The 21935-nt window shown below is 39.0% G+C and overlaps 1 protein-coding gene across 3 annotated transcripts in view; it reads right to left on the bottom strand.

The window, feature by feature from the left end:
* NT5DC1 (5'-nucleotidase domain containing 1) overlaps nucleotides 1-21935 on the bottom strand; it is a 159240-nt gene that overhangs the window by 6292 nt on the left and 131013 nt on the right. For all 3 annotated transcript variants that reach the window (XM_054979042.1, XM_054979043.1, XM_054979044.1), the window contains 3 exons: nucleotides 10103-10221; nucleotides 8690-8848; nucleotides 4590-4758 (listed from right to left, as the gene is read on the bottom strand). In XM_054979042.1, the coding sequence (XP_054835017.1) occupies nucleotides 4590-4758; nucleotides 8690-8848; nucleotides 10103-10221 (447 nt within the window). The remainder of the gene's footprint in view (nucleotides 1-4589; nucleotides 4759-8689; nucleotides 8849-10102; nucleotides 10222-21935) is intronic.

Raw genomic sequence — 21935 nt, 5'->3', positions numbered from 1 at the left:
AGAGCTCAGCTATGTAACCAAGAAATGCCTATGAAATGTCCCTTGAAGACATTAATGTAATGTAATGTAATTTATTGGATTTATACTCTGCCCTCCCCACATCAGCGGGCTCACTGATACATAAGTATCTCTAAGTGGAAAGTCAGTTACAAAGACAAATTCCATACTGGGGCCACAGTGTCCCACTTAGTGATGTCTAGGCAATTGCACTAGCAAAAATTAATGCATCTTGAATGAACGTATTGCAAGGTCAAGTGCGTTGACATTAAAACATTATTTATGGTTCCATGAATAACGTCAGTTACTAGATGCTGTTGTTTGATTGCTCTGAAAGAGGAAAGAGTCAATAATGAGCTTTGAAAGATATGAACAAGGTAACTTCCTTGTTCCTTGTCCTCACACACTGAGAGATCTCTGTCTTTTGGTGCTCTGAAGATGCCAGCCACAGCTGCTGGCGAAACGTCAGGAACTACAATGCCAAGACCACGGCAATACAGCCCGGAAAACCCACAACAACCATCGTTCTCCGGCCGTGAAAGCCTTCGACAATACAAGGTAACTTCCTATTTTGAACTTCTTTACTCAACAGGTAATTAAACTGTGGAATTCATTGCAGTGACCATATTGATGAAAACAGACGGTGACACTTTTCTGTTTTATAACTTTGGGGTTTTCATGTGCCATCTAAGTCTTGGCCAAACTGATGCTGCCTAAAATAAAACAACTTATTTGTTGTTACTGTTATTTCATCTTTCTGGTGACAATGTTCGTGTAAATCAGGAGGAAAACAGACTCTTTGAATTATTGGTTAATCCAGAGGGGGATTTTAACATTCTAAAAAAAGATGTTTGTTTTTTCTTGGCCATTACTGTTTGCAAAGAAACTCTTTCCATTTATGGAGATTATAGAGATTAGTTTGTTTTAATAGTCTTTGATGTTACAAGAATATCACAGGAAGGATTCAGAGACGAGTGTTAAATTTCTGGTCTTCAGATTGCATTAGATTATTATTATCTGATGAAAGTTTTACTAACTGGAAACTTATTTCTGTCTATAACCATAATCATTTTTACTGATAAACAGTTGTGATGGTAATCCATTTAAACAGTTTGTAAAATACTCAGTACATGGAAAAAATGACAGTACACATCAATTGTGTGATCTCTTAGTTACATCTCCGTATTCAGGATTAAGTAGCTAACTAATTTTGAGCATACGTATCCAGTGTTAAACACAAGGGACAGAGTGGAGATTCTAATGGTGCAACATCTATCCCACTAACTAACAATTTCTCTGCCTGAGCTTTTGGACATATCCTTGGATCTGGCATTGAGGTCCAGCTGGTTCTTCTGTACTGGAAGACCAACATCCATGCTGAGGCTGCCTTATTGGGCTCAGCTTCACAGGGCTGATCCACAGTGTTTTAGGCAATCTGTGAGAAAGGCAGACTATAAGTAATGTACATAAAAATGTTGCTTTCTCTGCTGACCAGACTGAGGTCAGGAGGCATATCAACATTGACCTTGTGAACTTGCACAGGCTTGCAACATCCATAGGTGCAAGGAACTTATTAAGATGGTCCACTGAGAGGCTGATGGATCAAGCTGGATCTTTGAAGATCCTTGTGGAATGTCTTGCTGACATGATAATGTTATTACTGTTTAAATCTTAAGTTAAAATTCCGCTTTTCTCTCAGGCCACTTAGTGATACCTGATTATTTTTGTAGTAGCTATCCCAATTCTTGTTCAACAGTTCGTGCATGGATTTTTTCCAGTATTTTACCATTTTGCATTATTTCCTTTTTGTACTGTAAACAGCTTTTGGATATCTTATGATTAAAATATTTTAATCCAGCAAGTCAGAATAATTGCAACAATTATATATTGCAACAAACTTTCTAATTAGTAGACTACACACTGTCATTGTAGTAACTTTAAAGAATAATAAAAATGAATTCCAAAAATATTAAGCAGATTTAAAATCTGTGAGATGGGCATCTTAAAGCAGGTATGGCTCAACACATGAACCTTGAAGGCAAGAGTTCCCAGAAGGCAGCTGAAGTACAGAAGACAAACGATCCCATAAGAAAAGCTAAAGGAGCTAACCCAAAACTCAGGGTTAACAGAGGATACTGCATTATAAAGCCCTGGCTTTCCTATTGGTGAATGAAGGATCAAAATGTGCATCCATTCTCTCTTGCAGCTGGTAAAAGACTTCATCTTCTGTGGGCTATTCCCAGTAAATTTTTTAATGGTGATGTCTTGTGTGTGTGGGTAGCCTGTGGTAGGCATGGCAGTAGTGAAAACTCGGAACCAGAAACAAAACAGTTCAGGAGCCCATAGGGCAGTAACTGGAGGCTTAGGCAAGCAACCTTGGGGTGTATTTCTTCTGGGATGACTTCCTATGACAATTCATCTTATGATGTGGCAACCTCCTGGAAGAGGAGCAGTTCCATGTTCCTGGAGTAACTTTTCTTCATGAGAGATATTTTTCCTCCTGTGGAGGACATTTGGTGCCATGTCTTATAAAAATTTGTTTTAACATGCACAGATGTTCTAGGGGTTGATTCCTATAACGTCTAATCACACAGTTAACTTACATAACAACTCAATCTTGAATAATAATGTAAGTGGGATGATTAGGTTCAGAGTGTGTGACTCGATCAGTGTCATCAGTGAGCTTCCATGGCAGTGGTGATTTGATTCTGAATCTCCCAGATCCTACTCTGGAACTCTAACCACTACACTACACCGGCTTTTGTTGGGGGAGGGGGCTGCTGCTGAACAGTAGCAAACAGTCAGGCATGGGTAAGTCATGCAAGTCATATTGTATCAAGTCATTTGGGGGCTGCTTCTGTGCATAGGTCATCAACATGCCGGTTACAGCTAAGCTACTTGTGTTTTATACAGTAGCTATAGGTACTGTGAATATCCCATCATGGACTGTCAACCACTTTAACTGGTGAGGGTGAACATACTTTGGCCCCAACATGTGCAGGGATGGGAATTCCACAGGAAAAGAGTAGGCTTCAAAGGGATGAGCCAAGAGTGGAGACTTGGGAGCAGCTCCTTGGGTTAGCATCCTCTGGGAAGCTGTAAGGAGGCTGGATGCAAAAGTCCTCTGACCCCTGCCGGCAGCTGACCAATCAGGACTTGAAGCATGGGGCCAAATTATCAGGCTTGAAATGATCCCCTTTGCTCTGCACATCACTGCCTGTGTATGACTGAAGAGCAGAATTCATTGTGAAGTTTCTCTTCTTGGCACTGCAGTCTTAGGAATGCAAGTATCATTCCAAAAAATGGTCTTTGAGAGGCTAGTCAAAATCATTTAATGTAAATGGAATTAACACATAATAAAGAGTTAATGTTCATTTGGAAAGGATTGACAATGGCCTTACTTTGTTAATGAGCTGCTTGTGAGCATACCCTTAAGTCTTGTTATTAACAACAACATCCGATTTATATACTGCCTTCAGGACAACATAACACCCACTAAGAATGGTTTACAAAGTATATTATCATTATCCTCACGACAATCACCCTGTGAGGTAGGTGGGGCTGAGAGAGCTCCAAGAAGCTATGACTGGCCCAAGGTCACCCAGCTGGCTTCAAACAGAGGAGTGGAGAATCAAACTCGGTTCTCCGGATTAGAGTCCCACTGCTCTTAGCTGCTATACCAAACTGACTCTCAGTTGAGATGGCTAACTTTGACATTTTACAGAGTAAAGGTTGGAGGAAAATTCTTGCCAATCACTGTTGAAGTAACTTCTTGGGTAATATATAATTTGGAAGACTTTTTCTTAGGTACACATCAGCACACCTTTATGAACAGAACAATGAGTCATTTTGCAAATAGTGGGGAAGTGATACAGACGTGATTTATTATTTAATTGAAGCAACGTTTAGAAGGCAGTTAACACACATCCTCATAAACGGTTCCTTTGAATATCAATCAATGATAGTAAAATAGTAGTAAAATTTTAGACTCTCTTCCCAGAAAAACTCACATGTCTTGTTCTTCTTGCACATGAAGTCTGGTGTTTTCTCACTGATCCCTCCTTCCTGCCCTATGTTTTAATTATTTTTATGTTTTTGTATGTGTATTTGGCTTAGCTTTAATTGTTTGAATGATGTAATTTTGTTTGGTTTTAAAGGTTTTTAAGACCTGTTTTTTATTAATCTGTTATTATTTAATCTGTTGGGCACCTTGGTGGCCCTGATGAGGACAGAAAAGTAGGGTATAAATTATGCAAATGAATGAATGAATGAATGAATGAATAAATGGTCACTTCTTCAATATCAACAAAGAAATCCATCCTGCATCCCACTGAAATCTCCCCCAGCTTTGAGAACTCAATAATTATGAATTAAATTTGAGCCAATATGAGAAATGCTGACTCTGTAGCACAAATACTGCACAAAGACAAATACTTCTCACAAAGACCCTGTGTGAAGGTGGACAACATCACTGTTATCTATATGAAACAAAAGCCTCCAGTGAAAAATAGAAATATATTCAAAACAGAATTTTAATACATTGTTATTATTTTGGAAACTATATTTTTGCACTCTAGATTATTTGTTCTTACCTGCTATTGATTCAATACTGGGAATGGCGATGGTACTATAAGCATTAACACAATTGCAAGACCATGTTTTGAGTATGGTTCCTGCTGCATCTTCTGCTGATGAAATGGTATCCACAAAGAAAGAACCCCATTGTTTAGAAATGGCGTGAAGAGATTTTGGATGATATCCCTGAAACATAAATAACACAAATATATATATTTGCTCCAGATGTGCTTTAATGCATATGTGGTACTCCTGCATGAATAGGATTGCAACCAACACAATGCTGGAGGCAGGTTCAAGGGGAAATGCACATTCAAATATGCTCAGAGAAGTCCTTCAGGGTATTGCAGGCACTGAGCCATAACTAGTTTCAAACTCTGTAGTTATTCATTCCAGGAGTCCATAGACTTTTCTCCCCAAGAGAGCCAAATGAACTGTAAAGCAACATCTTTAGTTTTGCTAAAAAACTATGTGGTAAAACCATCAATTTATATAATCTATTGCATTTTGTTTGGTTTTGCTTTATTAAGCTTTCACGACAATTGATAATTTAATTTAGATTTTTAACTTGTCCCAATCAACACTGCCTGTTTTATCTTATAAATTAGGCGTGGGAAAAGAACTTCACAAGAACTAAGTGGAGTTTGAAAACTTGCAAAATATTTTTAAACCACTAGAAAGGGTTCTAGAAAAAGGTTATTGGTATAACTATACCTACTGAGCCTTCACCCACCCTATAGATACAAGAGCTTGCTGTTCTCTTTGTACGCTGAGTTTTTTCACAGAACAGAATTAGGAGGTATCTGCACTTGTGGAGCTTCATACATTCATCAGAGTATTTGTATGCACAATGGAACTTCTACACAATAATTAAGACCTATTTCATATCTTTCCAGATTAGGTAATTCTGTGATGAGTATGCTTTCACAGTAATAATGGCAGAGGTGAGGGAAACGTCTATTAGTAAGCATCAATCTTATTGTCAGTACATTACAGTTGGCAGTGCAATGTAATGTATCCAATACAAGTTTTGGAACCACAGACTATTTATGATAGAAAGGTGTATGTGAGGAGAAGTTCAATAGTTGTTCCTAAGGTGATCAGCAGTCATAATAGCAGACAGAGGACTGGATCCAGCAGAAATGTTCATAGAAGGAGGTAATGGAGTGCGTCCTTTCCCCTTTCCACAGGCAGCCTGCTGTTTGCTCTAAAAGTCTTCTCAGAGGGTCAGAGGAGTTTTGTAAACAAAATGCACGGCAGTACAGGGCATTGCAGTGATGAGGAAAAATCAGGTTAAATAACTTTCTTCTACCTTTTCCACTTGCCGCTTGCATCAGCAGAGGAGAAGGAGGAAGTTATTTTTCCAAGTTTTGCCGTATCTTTGGAGGAGTCTTACTATTATGTATTTTGCCTGTGAGGCTCTCCTGGCCCTCTGAGAGAATTTTTGAAGTCAATTGGCTTTTCGGAGACAGTTGGGAAAAATCCACTCTGCCAACACCTTCTGTAACTCGACAAAGGCCTTTGACAAAAGTGCAGTACCTAGGAAAGAAGAAAATGCCGTGGTTGCCTGTGCACTGATACAACTCGACCCTGGAAGAAATCAGGGCAGCTGATGCATCAAGGTTTCTAGAACAACCAGGACACCACACAGAGGCAGAAAGGCTCAGGCATAGCATCCCCCCTGCCCCACAGAAGCAGGAGGATCTCCAGCTGGTCTATCTAAGTCTGGCCAGATCACTAGCCAACAAGGAGGGGTTGGTAGAGAGAACTAAGGCACAAAGTTCATCTGTGAGGACAAGGAACTGCACTACGTTAACCCCTTCCTGTTTGAAGCCAGAGCGTGCAAGTGTCCTGCAGAGACCCCAGGGATGCAGCCCTGAAGATGGGGCAGAGGGCAGCAGACAGCCCACAGTCTGTAAGACACACAGTATATTAACAGCCTGGTTGTGTTATACAACAGCAACATTAGGGGCACAATAATCAAATATGACACCAACTTGCTCTGTCACACAGATTGACGGTTAGGAAAAATGCTCCCCCCACCCACTGCAGTCCTAATCAGAGTCACACCATTCTAAGTCTCTTGAAGTCAATGGGTTTAGAAGGGTGTAACTCTGCTTAGGACTGCACTGTTAATATTTTAAAATTAAATGGGATAATTTTTGAGAAAGTTTAAATCATTGCAGAGAAGTCAGAAGGATATCCCTTTGAAACAGCCTTATTAATTGACGTATTCAGTTGCAGGGATCTGGACATTAGGAGCATTTCCCCCAAGAAAAGCAGGCTGAAATAATGCCACTGACCTACTCTAGCCTCACTCTGTTCAGAATCCTTTAATCAACCCAATTGATTTCTCCTCTGCTGGCTTTCTGTCACTGAGGATGAATACAGTAATTTAACATGGGTCTCTTGCAGAAGCACAGATATGCTTGGCTGAACTAAAGCTCCTTAATCACTTCCAGAAGGAGGTCAGAGGGCAAAATCCAGCAAGTGCTGCTGTTCCATCCCCTGCATTCATTTCTTAGGGACGGACCTGGGATACCACACAAGCTTCCTTCAAACGCACAAAGGATATGCTGGGCTGCTCTGAGAATTTTATGTAAATTCTCAATAACGTTGGCTGGAATAGTGCAAAATCACATTTTTATTGCACAGCCTGACCTTATTTGCTGTCATACAAGTGAAAGCAGGGTGGAGCTGCTCTTCTAGTAATCTGGCACCAGGGCAGGGTTTAGGAAGACTATGGGCCAGAATTAGCCTCTGAGGCATGTCCACCCAGAAACATACTGAAAGTTTTGTCTACAGGACACAGTAGCCACACACCTCAGGAGGTGGTTGTGAGACCCCAGCCCTTTAACCTCTTTTTAAAGTGGCCTTCATATAAAAACTAGTTGTTGAACAGGCTACTAGAAAAGGTGACTATTCCTTCATAGTAAGGATTTTTATGGACACAATTTCTTTATTAACTTATATTCCACCCTCTGCACATACTTTTGCCATTTAAGGGTCCCCCACCCCACCCCAGCGCTACTCCACTATGGCCTCACATAAATGCTGACAACTTCTGCTGAAATAGTAAGTGGAGTCCGTGTATCACAGCAGAAACAAGAAGTCCTTTGCATTGGTGTTGGAACCTAGAAGCCAATTGGATGCTTTGATTCTGCTCTGCAGCACATCATTTTGTCTATCGTATTAACAAGAAAGCACATTTGGGCTCTCAGGTGAAGTCCATGGATCATTCTTATTTCTTAACACTTGGTTTTTCAGTTAAAGGTGAAAAATAATAAATTTTGCATTAATTTAAATATTCTTATATCTCCATTTTATAAGAACTTTTCTCTGACATTCAGTCCAGTTCAAATGCAAACATAATGTACCCAGGAAACAGTATTTGTTCATTATAGTCCCTCATTTTCCAGAAAGTGTAAATACGTGTGCAGGTTTGAAAGTTAATTCATTGCCCAGTAAACAAAATAGTCTACCACATGGAACGAATTCTTTTGAGGTTGCATCTGTTTGCTGAATAATAAGATTCTTCGTAACAAAATGCAAAGTTGTGGTTGTCTCCTTTCCTGTTTTTGCAAAACACAGGAAAGAAACCAAAGTTGGCAACACTTTGCCTTCTTACTTTGATGTGCTATTCTATTCTTGATGCAAAAACAAACAAACAAACAAACAAACAAACAAACAAACAAACAAACAGGGAATGCCAATTGAATACTCTTCAATAAGAGTATATATACCAGCATATATTTGATACCTATAGGGAAGAGTAACACAAGACTCCATACTTGAGGGTTATAAAACATTAATGCATTTTGTAACATGTACTTCATGTGATATGGTTCCTAGCAACCAACCAGGAAATTGCTGTGCTCAAGTTCTATTGAAATGAAGCCCATGTTCTCCCACTCATTGGAATAGACCAAGTATATGGAAATTTCTGATGGGATTGTGTCCCTATTAGGTTGATTTTGTTACATGAGTTTGGTATTTTTGAGTACATTTACATTTATATGTATACGTACAGACCAGAAAGCTATCTTTTTAACACAGGTGGAGCTGAATTTGTATCAAATCTGTTGATTTATTAAAAACTTGTGAAAATAATTTTTACCTCATACTTTCCCTTTTTTTCTAAGGGCTCAGCCTCTGCCTCTGAAGGTGTCATAATGGGATCCCCTCTCAGTTCCTCTAAGATGAGCACAGTCTCCCAGTTGCTATAATGATGGGCAGAGAAAATGTCTGAGTGCATGCTGTCTCCAAAGTAAACAACCTAAAAGAGAAGCATAAAAACAGGTGCACATCATACAAAAACAGTTACATATACAGTAAATCTGAGGTATTCACGTTCACAATCTCTTTCCACTGCTTGTCCCTCACATCAAAGCTACAGTAAATCATCATGAGGCAGCTTCTATATAGCATAAAATATTTTTAAAATTGTAATTTGCATTCTTGGCAGAGGAAAATTAATAGCTAAATCATGATAAACAAGCCCCGCAATTGATGCTTCACTAGAAAAAGTGGTACTCCAGAATGATCACAGCCGGTGCCTGCAGAATAGCGCATATAGATACATGGACTTCAGTGTGAAAAATCTGAAACAATATGATTAAAAATGAACATTTGCCATTTATTTGTAAAACAAAATATGTATTTTTATCATATGCTTTTAGTTACTCTCACTTGTATAAACAATGAATATAAAACAGAAGTCCAGTGCACCTTAAAGACAATCAACATTTATTCCTGTATGAGCTTCCATGAGATTGAGCTCACTTTTTCAGATACAATGGGAAGAATAAATCATGACTAGAAAAACAATTTTATTTGGCACTCACAAAATATAAATCAAGGTGTCAATTTAAAAAATTGTTCACAGTCTCAGAAGAAAAAGAAACCTTGTTTTCAAAAGTGGTGGGAGTGAACTTTGATGCTGAACCTGGTTTTGAGTTCTGTCATGGTCTGCCATGCCTGAGTGCATATACTTCATAGTGTGAAGACTGTTCTGATAGGAAGCACAAACTTTATTATGGAGCTTGACCACCCATGACAGGGTCAGAATGTATGGTTAAATATACTTCCTCTCCCCCAAGCCACTGTTTCAAGAATATGGAGCAGCACCTAAGAATCAAGATATCCCTCATATAGATTATTTTTAAAAAGCCAACTTTCATCTTTTGATATGTTAGAAGCACAGCAACCAGAAGTCTACGTTTAAGTAATTTTAAGCACCTTACTGAAAATCTCTAACACCACAATCTAATGCACATTCGCTTGGAAGTGAGATCTGCTGAACACAGTTGTGCTCGTTTCATCCACACAACTGGGCAATAATAATAATAAAGAAACTGAACACAGGATATAAAACATAGACCACCTTGATCCTTTTCAGGAGCCAGTTCACACATGAAAGTTCTATCACAGAAGCAAGTGACACAAATTTAGACAAGTGTATTAATAATTGAATTCATGTTGTCATTGTGGGGAAAAATAGTTCCAAGAGGAGTTTGTCTTTTTGAAATACCTTTGGTTCTAACTTGTCAGTCATCTTCTTCAGCAGCTCGTTCAAATGACTTATGTTACCTTGGGAGTACCAACCAGGTTTGTCCAAGGATAGAAGGGCCTCTTGCTCGTCATCATTCTCTGAAGTAAAAAAGCAGATTTGCCTATTTTAAGAAAGACTCTAAGGAAAACAGTTGATAGGATAAGTTGTACAGAGAGCTCTCAGAATATTACTGAATAAACTCCACATTACATCCACACATTGGAAGTTGTCCCAGGGCCTACTAACATATTTAAAATCAGCAGCAAACTCAATTATTTTCTTGAGAAAACTCCAAAGAAATTCTTTAAGATTGTGACTGTCATCCTAGCCTAAGTATGCAGTTTTCTTCAAAGAGACCTCCATTCTAACAAAAGGAAATGGTCAGCAATCTACTCATCAAACTAGCTTCATAGTATAGCTCCTGAAAAGTCAACCAGTCTGTGAAGTCACATGACAACTAACTCAGTCATCATGGAATAAACTCCAAAGGGCAATTTTCTAAATGAACTACAAGAGGCCAGTACTGGGTCTTGGGCAGTTGAACATGTGAATAACCAGAAGTGCAATTCTCTAGTAACACTTGAATGTTGGTCTACTTGGACTGCTGTAACTGAGGGTCAAGCTAGACGTTTTTAAAGAGTTTGGGTCTGGGGACCCAACTTGGGTCTGGGGATCCAACTCGAGTTCCCTGGAACTATACAGCAACTTTGAGGAATGGCTGTTAAAAAATAAAGGAGAGCCCAAATGGCCTCAAAATGCCTCCGCGGGAGGAGAAGGGGCTCCTCCCCCCCCTCAAGCTGTTTTTCCATTTCTGCTCTACCTGGAGTATTCTGTGCATGTGGAGCAGTAAAAATGGGAGGGGGGGCTCCTCCCATGCTATTGTGACATGGGGAAATGGCTTAAGGGGGAAGGAGGAGCCCTTCATTCCCCTGAGGAAGGAGCTCTCTTTTAACAGCCATTTACTTTTAAACTGCTGTATGGCTGTGGAAACCTGAGCTGGGTCTGGGAAACCCAGACCCAACTCTTTAAAAACCTGCATATCTAGCTCGGCTTTGAGAAACCAGGCAGGGCTCAGGAAACAGGTCCGTATTAACAAAGAGTCAATTACAGGCATGGAACTGGCCAAAGAATCTGGAGAAGGATGTGGGAGAACTAGCAGGTGGATAAGGAGGACAGTAGTGTGGGAGTCTACCTGACTGTTAAGTAGTCTAAATGTGCACAGTGACAGACAGCACCAAACAAAGACTTAGTGATTGAAAGAGATAACACTAGACACTGACTGTTACTTAGGCCAGAACCAGAAATGGAAGCATTTATAGCTAGGCCAGGCCAGGCATAGCTAGCTAATGGATGGCCTGGAATGATAACTATGCTTGGAGCTTCAAGTGGCTTACGGCAAAGGTGGACTAGTGCACAGATCAGGCTCATGTCCTATGTGATCCTAACAGGAAAAATGGAAAACAACTTCAAATGTTATCCAGATGGTATCCTACTCACTATGCAAGAAAGGAATAAGAAAGGCAGAAGCAAGAAACAGGTAGAGGGATGGATTCCAGTAAAAGTAAAGAATCAGAAGTTTTGGATTTAAGAATGTTTTCAAATAACTTTCATAATATTTTCATATTTATTTAAGCAACAATGCAATGAGATCAACAAATGACTGTCCTCTTTACACGTCCTGTTTTTTAAGCAGAACGCATCACAATTGCTGGAATGTATTCGCTTTGTTAGGCTGAAGACTGCTCATCTTCATTTGGGTATTCTGTACTTTTAACAATAAGCTATTGTTTGAATATTTCCTGTGTTTCTTGTTTTGTAACACAGTACACGCAAAAATTGGTATCAACATGTGCAGAAATGCCTCATATTTCAGAAGTATATTTCTACAACAACAGACTATTATATGGAGATCATAAAAAATTATTAAAATACTAAAAAGCTGTGGGCAGGATTCCTACCCCAATACTTACTCAGTCCTCAGGGTTATATGCAGATTATTCATGTTACAAGCATGAATAACTATACATGCAGGCCAGGTTCGATACAAGGCTGATGGATCTATATATGGTAAGAGCATGTGGCCCCCTGCTAGGAGGAAATGGCTGCTTAAAAGGGAACACAGAAGCAAGCTAAGGATTACACCAAGCCTTAAGCAGATCCATTCCCATATAGTGAGAAGGTCAATGCTCATTTTTGATTTCGATAAGTTAAATAGTACTAATTTATTTATTTATTTATTTATTTACTTAAAATTTATAGTCCGCCCTCCCGAACCAAGTGGGCTCAGGGCAGATCACAACAATTTAAAACACACTACAGAATCACCAGCAGTAGCCATTAAAAATATGAATAATACATATCATTCATTTAAAACATATATTAGCACCATGTAAATGCAGCTATCAAAAATTTACTGGCTTTATTTGTATTTAATCCATCACATGCTTTATACTGCATGTAATTAAAACAAGCACCACCCAGTTCCTGGGTGTCCTGCTCTTGCCATGATCTGGCATCACCAAGGAATGGAACCCTGGGTTGGGATAGGCACATGAAGGATGATAACTGTGCAAACAGGAACTGGTCTCATTCTCAATGGTCTCCATTGAGTTTTATGGATCAAAGTAAACAACCTTTAAGTATCTTGGATACCACGTGGATGGCAAAACCTGATCCCTGCCCCAAACACTGTAGTCAGCAGGGACCACAGTTATGTCCTCTACTGCAGTCTACTTTATTGTTTCACATATAATACCACGGAAGCCACTGACAATTAAGTCTCTAGGCATGGGGGTGAACAGGATTAGGGGAGTCTCTTTCAACTGGGTTCCTAAACGGCTGCCAATCATTCTTGCAAAAAAGAAAAAGAAGAAAAAAAGAGAAAAGCTCTGAATTATTTTGCATTGGCTTGGTAACAAAGTACTGAGGGCTACATGTTAAGTTTCGCCAAAGGGGAAATAAGTGTCTCTTCTCTTGGGCAGTATCAGGTTGAGAAAATGGGGTGTGTATGTGGGGGTGGGGGAGGCTGAAGCCCACTCTACTTGTATTCTACAGGCCTACTCTGAATCGGGCCCCTGCATAGTTGGAAACTGAGTTCACAGCATGGAACTTCAGGTGCCTGTCTGACTCAAAGTCCATGAAGTCATGGAGACTTTGTAACATGTAACCCATCCCTGTAAGGGTAACAAATACATTTCAGTTTCAACTTTCTACAGGTTAAGTAACGTTTTTTCACAGAAACTGAATGTTGCCCTGCAGAACGGAATTGCATTTGACCTTGCCTTAGGAGGAGTCAAGTTCATTCTGCTTTCCCTGAACATAAAATATCATTATGTCAAAGAAACAGGATTTCATGTTCACCAGGATAATCCAAACACAGGAGAGATAGGACCAGCTGGAGAGATAGGACCAGCTGGTTTCTAGAGAAATATGAATGGCAAAAAAGGGGAGCATGCATCCCTTGATTTAGAAGCTAGAGGAATATAATTTCCCCTTATACAATTTAACTAAATATTGCACTGAATTTTATATTAGCACAGCTGCTACTTGTGCACTTCTATTAGCATCTTAGAGCAAAAGTTCAAGCGTGGGAAGCATTGTTGGAAAGGACATGAGAAGATTTGAAACAAGTACTGTGAAAATTCCATTAATTTGCTTATTTTATCTGTCAAAGCTGTTCTTATAGCCAATTTTAGAAGGCAATTAAGTTGGACCAGTTCATACAAGATATTTTGCTCTACATGTCGGACCACCTTCACATACACATTTTTGCTGCAATCCCATGATACCAATTTGAGAGTTAAGTAATTCCATGGGATTACTTCCCATTAAGCACTGCATAAGATTGCACTGTGTATCTGTACCTGAAATACAGCCATTAGCAATATCCTTAAGTGCAGAGCCATATTCTCCCATCTATTGCAATCATATAAATCCTTGCTAACTAACTGTTCACCTGATTCTCATATGCAGATGAATAAATGTAGGGCAATTAACAAGGGTGGGTGGGGGTGAGACTGTACCAGCTGGTCCTATCAGACTTTCATTTGTTGACTGGTTCCTCTATCTATAGCCTATGCACTACACTATGTACTATGCACTAATGCACTACAAGCTGTGTAAACTCTTTATGCAACACCTAAACCTTGCAAAAACACAGGATAATGCCAGCACAGAGAGGCTCTCCATATGTTCACATAGGCTTTCCACAGAGGAGCAAACCAACAGATCAAGGGCAGGCCCCGCTCTGTGCACTGACTATCCTCACATCAGTCATCTCTACTGGCTTTTCCACAGGCAAGCATAAGAGTGCTAGCAGTTGCTTGCATGCAAAGCAGTCGAACCATAGGTTCAAAAGTTCTATATTTTCCAGAGGAAAAAAAGAGTACAAATTACTTTCCCCATATAGCATAAAAGATTTGTAGCAGGAATGGCATCTATAGCAGACTCTATCGTTAAGACTGAATCACGATCAGAGAAATAAATGGTTAAAAACAATTTTCTCTAACATTCACAAACGTCAGAAGGGTTTTTCATGGTTACAACACAAGTGAGTAAATGGCAGCTAGAAAAAAATTAGGCCTACAGGGAACTGACAGAACAGGATCTTAGAGATTCTAAAACTTCTTTAAAAACAAAACAAAACCCTTTTTGTATTTTTTTAAGTTTTGTAACAAAATTAAACACAACAATCCACAGTGAGCTAACAATACTTACCTAAATACAACATATAATCCAAACAGATTAAACATAATTAACAATAAAAATATTACAAGTATGTAATCAAGGCAGTTTTTTAGATACTGAAAGGATCTAATGGATAAAGTTTACACGGATTTATCTCATGGGCAATCATATAGTTCAAGACTGGTAGCCAATCTTCCCAAAAGCTAGACTGTAAGTTAATCGAGTCCGCTTGCCTTAATTGGTAGGATATTTTTTCCTTAAAAAAAACCTTCTTTTTAAAATGAATTCAAAACTCTATAAGCTCTATGGGCCTACGCAGGTGAAACACTTAACCATTTCCCTTCATAATGGTTTTTCAGAGGTTGTGAGGAGTGAAAGTCAGAAAGGGGACAGGATAATGTCTATATTACTGGAACTCCACCCATGGGACTTTTGAACCATGGTTTTTTGTTGTTGTTTTTTTACAAATGGCAACCACAAATACCTCCATCCTCTACTAGGCCATCTATACTGTAAGAAAGTCACACACCCCACATTCAATTCCATGGGTGGAGGATATTACAGTGCTCTGATTAGGACTTGGGCTAGCTCTCGAGAAGAATTCCAGTTGTTTTAATTAAAGCCCTTAATTCACACGTATATTAAATGCAAGCTACTGGATAGGTAGGTGGGAGTTAAATCAAATTCAACTTAGCACTAACCCATAATAACTAGTGGGGAGACAAGGACTGTAAATTTTAGGTAATTTAACCTTTCATAATCCCTGTATTCAGACTGCTGGCAAAATATGATGCTCTTATTGGTTACATCACCAGAAAGTCTTGGAACTAATTATAACATGCTTAAAATAACTGAATTGATATTAATGGAAATAAAAAGTAGAATGTGTTTCCTGTGAAAAAGAATTTTTAAGGCCTATCCCTAGTAAAAGACCTGAAATTTTTCTGAAGAACACACAAATGAACAGTGAAGCTTTTAATGAAAACCAGCAGGCACAGATGCATGGAAACTATGTCTCAAGGAAGTTTTTCAGCAGTTGCTGCCAAGCTCAAATCTGTAAGGAATGTTGTATGCAAACCGCTTCATTTTAGCGGCATTAATTGCTTTAAGTCTCAGTTTGCAAATCCCACTGCTAGTTGTAAAAGTGATGCAATTGTGTTGTAGGAACTCTGCCATATCATCCAACATTTATAGTAAATTACAATAATACATGAAGGAAAAAAAGAATTGCTTCTTTAATATTTATTTAGTTAACATTCTGTGCTTCCTTCAAGGTATACAATATGGTTCCATTTTCCTTCATTTTGCTCTTACAACAACCCTGTGAGGTTGATTAGAGGTAGGTTGTGCCTAGGGCACCCAGTGAGATTCCCAATGAGTGGAGGATTCAAACCTCCTCACCACCGGCATAATTCAGCACTTTAACTGCTACCCCATACACACAAATAGTATTTCTATTATTCCCAGTATTCCTATTCATAGTATTCCTACAAAGTATTGTTTGTCTCACTATGGTTTTCTTTATGAAATAACGTATTCTACCTATTTCCCCACAGGCCAATGAAATATATCCTCGTTTACTGCAGTAATTCTGTAATGAACAGTTTGGGCTGACCATCAGTTCTTTAGTCCTCTGTCCTTTTCAACCATTGATTTAACAGTTTTGAAAGGTCATTTCCACACCCATCATTCCTTCCAGCTTAAGGCAGACTTCTTTATTACTTAAGTTTTCATTCCTGTAACCATTATAACAATAAGTTCCATAAGCAAGTGTTCCTATGATTCTTGTGTTTTCAAATGCCTGTTTATCACATTCATATTTTACACTTTAAGTGCATATAAAAATATTCTAGATATATACATAAGAAGTTAATATATGAGCATGTCCTAGGATAACAAAAGGAGATGGGGAGTACGAGTACAAACAGATCAGAGTAGCGTACGTTTCTTTATTAACATGATGGCTTTCATTACTAGTGCTGAAGTAACCATAATTCTCAATAAACTCAGGAGTTATAATGGAGGTTTGATACTGTAGCATCTTCAGGGAAAAATACATTATTTTCATAGTGGAACATTTACATTTAGGTGCATATGGCAAGGCATGTGATAGAAAAACCTCTTCCACCTTCAACAAAGGGAGTATTGTGTCCATCTAGTCTCTGGAGGAATAAACACTGGTTTTCTTTGAAATGGATTTTGCATTACTTCCATATTGCTTTAATGCCATATGTGGCATTTACTGTCAAAACAAAGCATGTGGATAACCCCTAATGAATCCCTGTGCTTGCATTTCCACTGCTTGGATCTCTTGATGAAGATGAAGAGTTGAAGACACCATGGGCAGACACTCTGAATATAATACAAAAATGTAAAACACATGGATATATATGTACTTAACTTTTCACTTTCTGCAGCACTGAAAACCAGTGGAAATTTCCAGTTATGGATTCTTGTCTTAGCAGAGACTGACAATCCTGGCTCTCCAAGACTGTGTCATTTAGACATTTAAAAGCCAAATACTTGATCCTAAATACAATAACGCCAAGTCTTTTTTTTCTTAAAAGAAGATACACAAAGGGTTTAATAAACAACAGAAGCTGTAAGGTTGGAAACAGATGAGAATTAATTTCTCAGCTTTTGTAAAGAATAGCAAGAACAGATGTTAGAACTGCAGAATCAATTCTATTTGTTACGAAACATTCAGAACTTCATCCACAACTCCACTGCGATGCACAGCATTTTTAATTAATGTGGATCAGGAAGGTGATTTTGACACCTTCCTGATCCACTCAATCTTGGAGAGGCCTTCGTGTGGGCAGGAGAATGGCTGCATGGACAGAAGCAATCATGTAACATCCCTAGTGAGCAGCCTACAGAACCCTATTCCTTGGGCAACAGCACTTATGATGACCAACCAGCTTTTATCATTAGTAGCAGTTGCTGGGCAGTTAGCTGAACTGATGGCAGCATGCTAGGGCTTGCCAAAGCAAAGCAGTTGGCGGCAGTGTTCGGGAGGATGTATTATCTCGTGGTGGGTGGGTTATGGATCAGGCATTTTCTAGCTATTGCTCAGGGCACAACAATGACTATCAAGGAGTCAAACCAATGCTGACCCTGACTCCAAAACTGGTTCAGAACCTGAACTGAACTCAAGCCTAAAATCCTTTGGTTATTTCAAACCTAAACCAGAGCCAAACCTGAACAGCTGCCTTGGATTTTAGGTTCAAGTTCAGTTCCTGTTCATGGAAAAATTCTCTCTGAACCAGTTTTTGGACTAGGAGTCAGGCTTGGTTTGACTCCCTGATACTCATTGTTCACCATTACCTAGCAGTAGATCAGTATCAGCAATACCGTGGTATTCTGTAAATATAAGCCCCAAGTATTTGACAACAAAAATCTTTTGTCTTCTAAAATAAAATACCTGATGTTCAGAAAAAATACCTGGAAATAACCCATCACTCAATGGACTGCTTTCCTTCTGGGGACTTAAAATAGAGGGAACCTTCTATAAAGCTCTACATTCTGGCAATAAGTACTGAAATTAGCCGTATATAGAGTCTGATATGAGAACCGATATCATAAATTCATTGACCTTTTCCCATGTGGCTTCTCTCTGCAATCCCTGTCCTGGAACAGGCTGGGAAAACATAAAACAAGAGTGGCTCTCAAACGTGGTCATTAATTTGGTATACTTGGTTTAAAAATATATCTGAAAAATACCTATTTGGTATTATTCAGGTATATCTGGATATATCTGTCTTACTGCAGTATATTTGGATAAATCAGTAGTTACGTTTCTGAATTATCTGAATATATTCAAGAATATCCAGGAATTGCATTTTAAAGGTTGCAGCACCTTGTTCCCCCCACCCCCACACACCACCTTTGCATGTTTCCCAGTATAGAAGGGGAAAGGGAGGCAGTGTTAACATGTGTGTGTCTGTGTCAGTGTTGTTTGCTTGCCATATGTCATTGGCAGGTCCGGCTGGCTGCCTTGATACTACTGGCTTGCCAGTTTGGGTTCTAGGATTCTCTGGTTTGATGTTGGTTCTATTGGACTTGCATTGGCCCTGGGTTCTTCTGGGCTTGTAAGAGTGTTCCTTGCTTCAAGTTGGTTATGCAGGGATTCTCTGATTTGACATTAGTTCTGTTTGCATGGAAGGCTTGGCCATTGTGGTTACTCTTGTATGTTTCACTAAGGCGCTTTTTTAGGCTTCTGTCTTTGCCCTGGAGAAAGCACTGGATAATGTTTCTTCCCATAGGAAATAATGGAGAGTGGCTGGGGGCACCCATAGTGAATATTGTCTTCTCGTGATATAACCAAAGTGTGGGGGCAATAATAAGAGTAATGAGTGAGATTTTACAATTTCAAGTTAATAAGAACCCAGAACTCCTGCTACTGAACTTGGGAATGGAAGATATTCCAGCACAACACAGGACATTGCTATTTTACATGACAGCAGCAGCTAGACTCTTATATGCGCAGAAATGGAAAGTACAAGAAGTGCCAACTATTGAGGACTGGATTTACAAATTGCTGTACATGGCGGAGATGGATAAAATGACAAGAAAATTGAGAGACCTTGACCCGGGACAGTTTAACACGGACTGGGAGAGGCTGAAACGATATCTGGTGAAAAAATGGGAGGTGGGAGGACTGTGGCAGTTTGATAATTACTGAAATATAACAAAAGGAGAGGGGAGTGACTATACCGGGGGGAGAGAGTAAAGTGGAAAAAATTCTAAGCAATTATTTTATTTGATTAGTATGAACAGTTGGGTATCAATAGTGTTACTATTATAAGGATTATAAGGATAGAATTTAATTAACTTTTTTTAAGTAAGCAGATAACTGTACAATGGAGAATTAATATACATTAGCATACATAATATAGGTCTAATTGATAGACCTTTGTTGAATGTGTACATGAATTGTTTGTTGTGTAGTTTTACAATGGAGAAATTAGTTAATCAAAAAGGACAAGACATGTAAAAGAAAGTAAAGAGTAACACATAGAGTACAAGTCAAGTTGATTAATTTATAATAAATGTATGCAATGTTTATAGAAGTATGTGAAGTTATGCATAAAGAGGGACAAATTGTTTGTCCCATTTTGAAGTACTTAGAAAGAGTAAGATAGAGTACAGAATACCAAAATGATTATTATTACTATTATTGAAAAAGATAAGTTAAGATTGTCATACTTTTACCCATTTGGGAAGGAAATTAGAGATAGCACTATGTTACTATAGAAAAGCTTAGAAGAGTTTGAAAGTATATTATAATAAGTACAATAAGTTTGAAATGAGTAGAGGGAGAATAGACAAGGGGTTGGAAAACTGTTGGAAGTCAACAAAAGGGGGGGGAAAGGGAGGGGGTTAGAATTGGAAAATTTAAGGGAATGTGATTGTAATAAATTTTATATGTGTCTAATCCAATAAAAATTTTTATATAAAAAAAACTATCTTCCTGGGGGTGTGGTCAGTGTGTCAGCTCCAAGGTCAGCTGCCATGTACTAGGCCCACCAGAGCCCCTTAATGGGACCTCCTCTTCTTTTAGGATCATGCAGGGAGCTCACCCTATACAACCTGTAATAGGTTCCCCAGCCAGTGCCTACTTGCCAGCAGTCCATTGTGCTTCATTAACAGTGCAATCAGGCATACACAGTATATACTGTTTGCTGTGAGGAAGGCAAAAACCCAGAGCCTATTAGCCAATCACAGCATGGGTAAAATTCCTTCCCAACCCGGTTAACTAGTGACCCCCCCCCCATCCCCATGGACATAGCAAAGGATGGGTAGCACAACAGAATTAATAGGAAACATGGGAGATTGAGTCATTGCTGGGAGAGAGTTCCTGAATGCCCAGTATACGTACCACCTCATCCTTTTCAACATGAGCTGGCAACCAGATTGAAACCTGAAGACCTCAGATCCAGCTGGCCTGTAGGGGGCAGGGCTGTCGGAAGCTGCTTAAAGGCTACCTGGCTGATAGGCCCATTGCTGGGCCCAAAATTGCCCACTGTCATCCTGTTCTCTCCACCCCCCACCACCACCCAGGCACAAATGACACTCCACCTTAAGACTAGAAGCGAAATATCCTTTGAAAGAAGGTTAATACTCATTATTCCCAATATTTGGATCCAAAACTACCAGTATAGTATACAGATTTGGGTTTTATTCGGAATTCCATTATTCTCTGAAAAAGTCAATAATCCTAAGAAAAGTGGAAGGCAGTAGGAAAAGAGCAAGTCTGTTAATGATAGAATGTTTTGGAGGTCTTTCTTTCATAGGGTTGCCATAGGTCGGAGGTGACTTGATGGCACATAGCACATACACTTGTCTTCTCATGATATGACCAAGGTATGATAGCTTCAGTTTTGTCATTTTGGCTTCTAGGGAGAATTCAGGCTTGATTTCATCTAGAACCCATATGAGTCTTCTTGGCTGTCCGTAAAACTCTCCTCCACCACATTTCAAATGAATCAAATTTCTTCCTGTCAGCTTTCTTTAACGTCCAACACTCTCGTTCATACGTAGTAATGAGGAATTCCATAGTGGATTATCTTGATCTTGGTCTCCAACAACATATCCTTATGGATTTTTTTTCTTGTCCCTTCAGGGCTACCCTTCCAAGTCTCGACCGTCTTCTGATTTCTTGGGTGCAGCCCCCTTTTGGTTGATGACTGAGCCAAGGAATAATAAGTCTTTAACAAATTCAATTTCTTCATTGTCTACCTTGAAATTGTGTAATTCCTTAGTAGTCATTATGTTTGTCTTCCTGATGTTCAGCTGTAAACCTGCTGTAACAGTTGCTTCTTTAACCTTCAGCAGTAGTTGTTTCAAGTCTTCACTATTTTTTGTCAGTAATGTAGTGTCATCTGCATATCTCAAATGGTTAATGTTCCTTCCACCAATTTTCACTCCAGCTTCTAAATCTAATCCAACTTTCCTTATGCTATGTAATTTACTCATACACCTAATCATATGGGATACAGGATGTGACAAGATGGGAAAAAAACTTGCTCTGGCCCCAGTCAAATGGTGTCAAATGGTGTCAGTATTCAGAGCCCAACTATATGTATTTTTACTTTAAAATCCACTATGAATCAAAAGGCAGAAC

This window comes from Eublepharis macularius, chromosome 1 (genome assembly GCF_028583425.1).
Source record: "Eublepharis macularius isolate TG4126 chromosome 1, MPM_Emac_v1.0, whole genome shotgun sequence".
NCBI lineage: Eukaryota > Metazoa > Chordata > Lepidosauria > Squamata > Eublepharidae > Eublepharis > Eublepharis macularius.
This window is presented reverse-complemented; position numbering and strand designations above follow the sequence as displayed.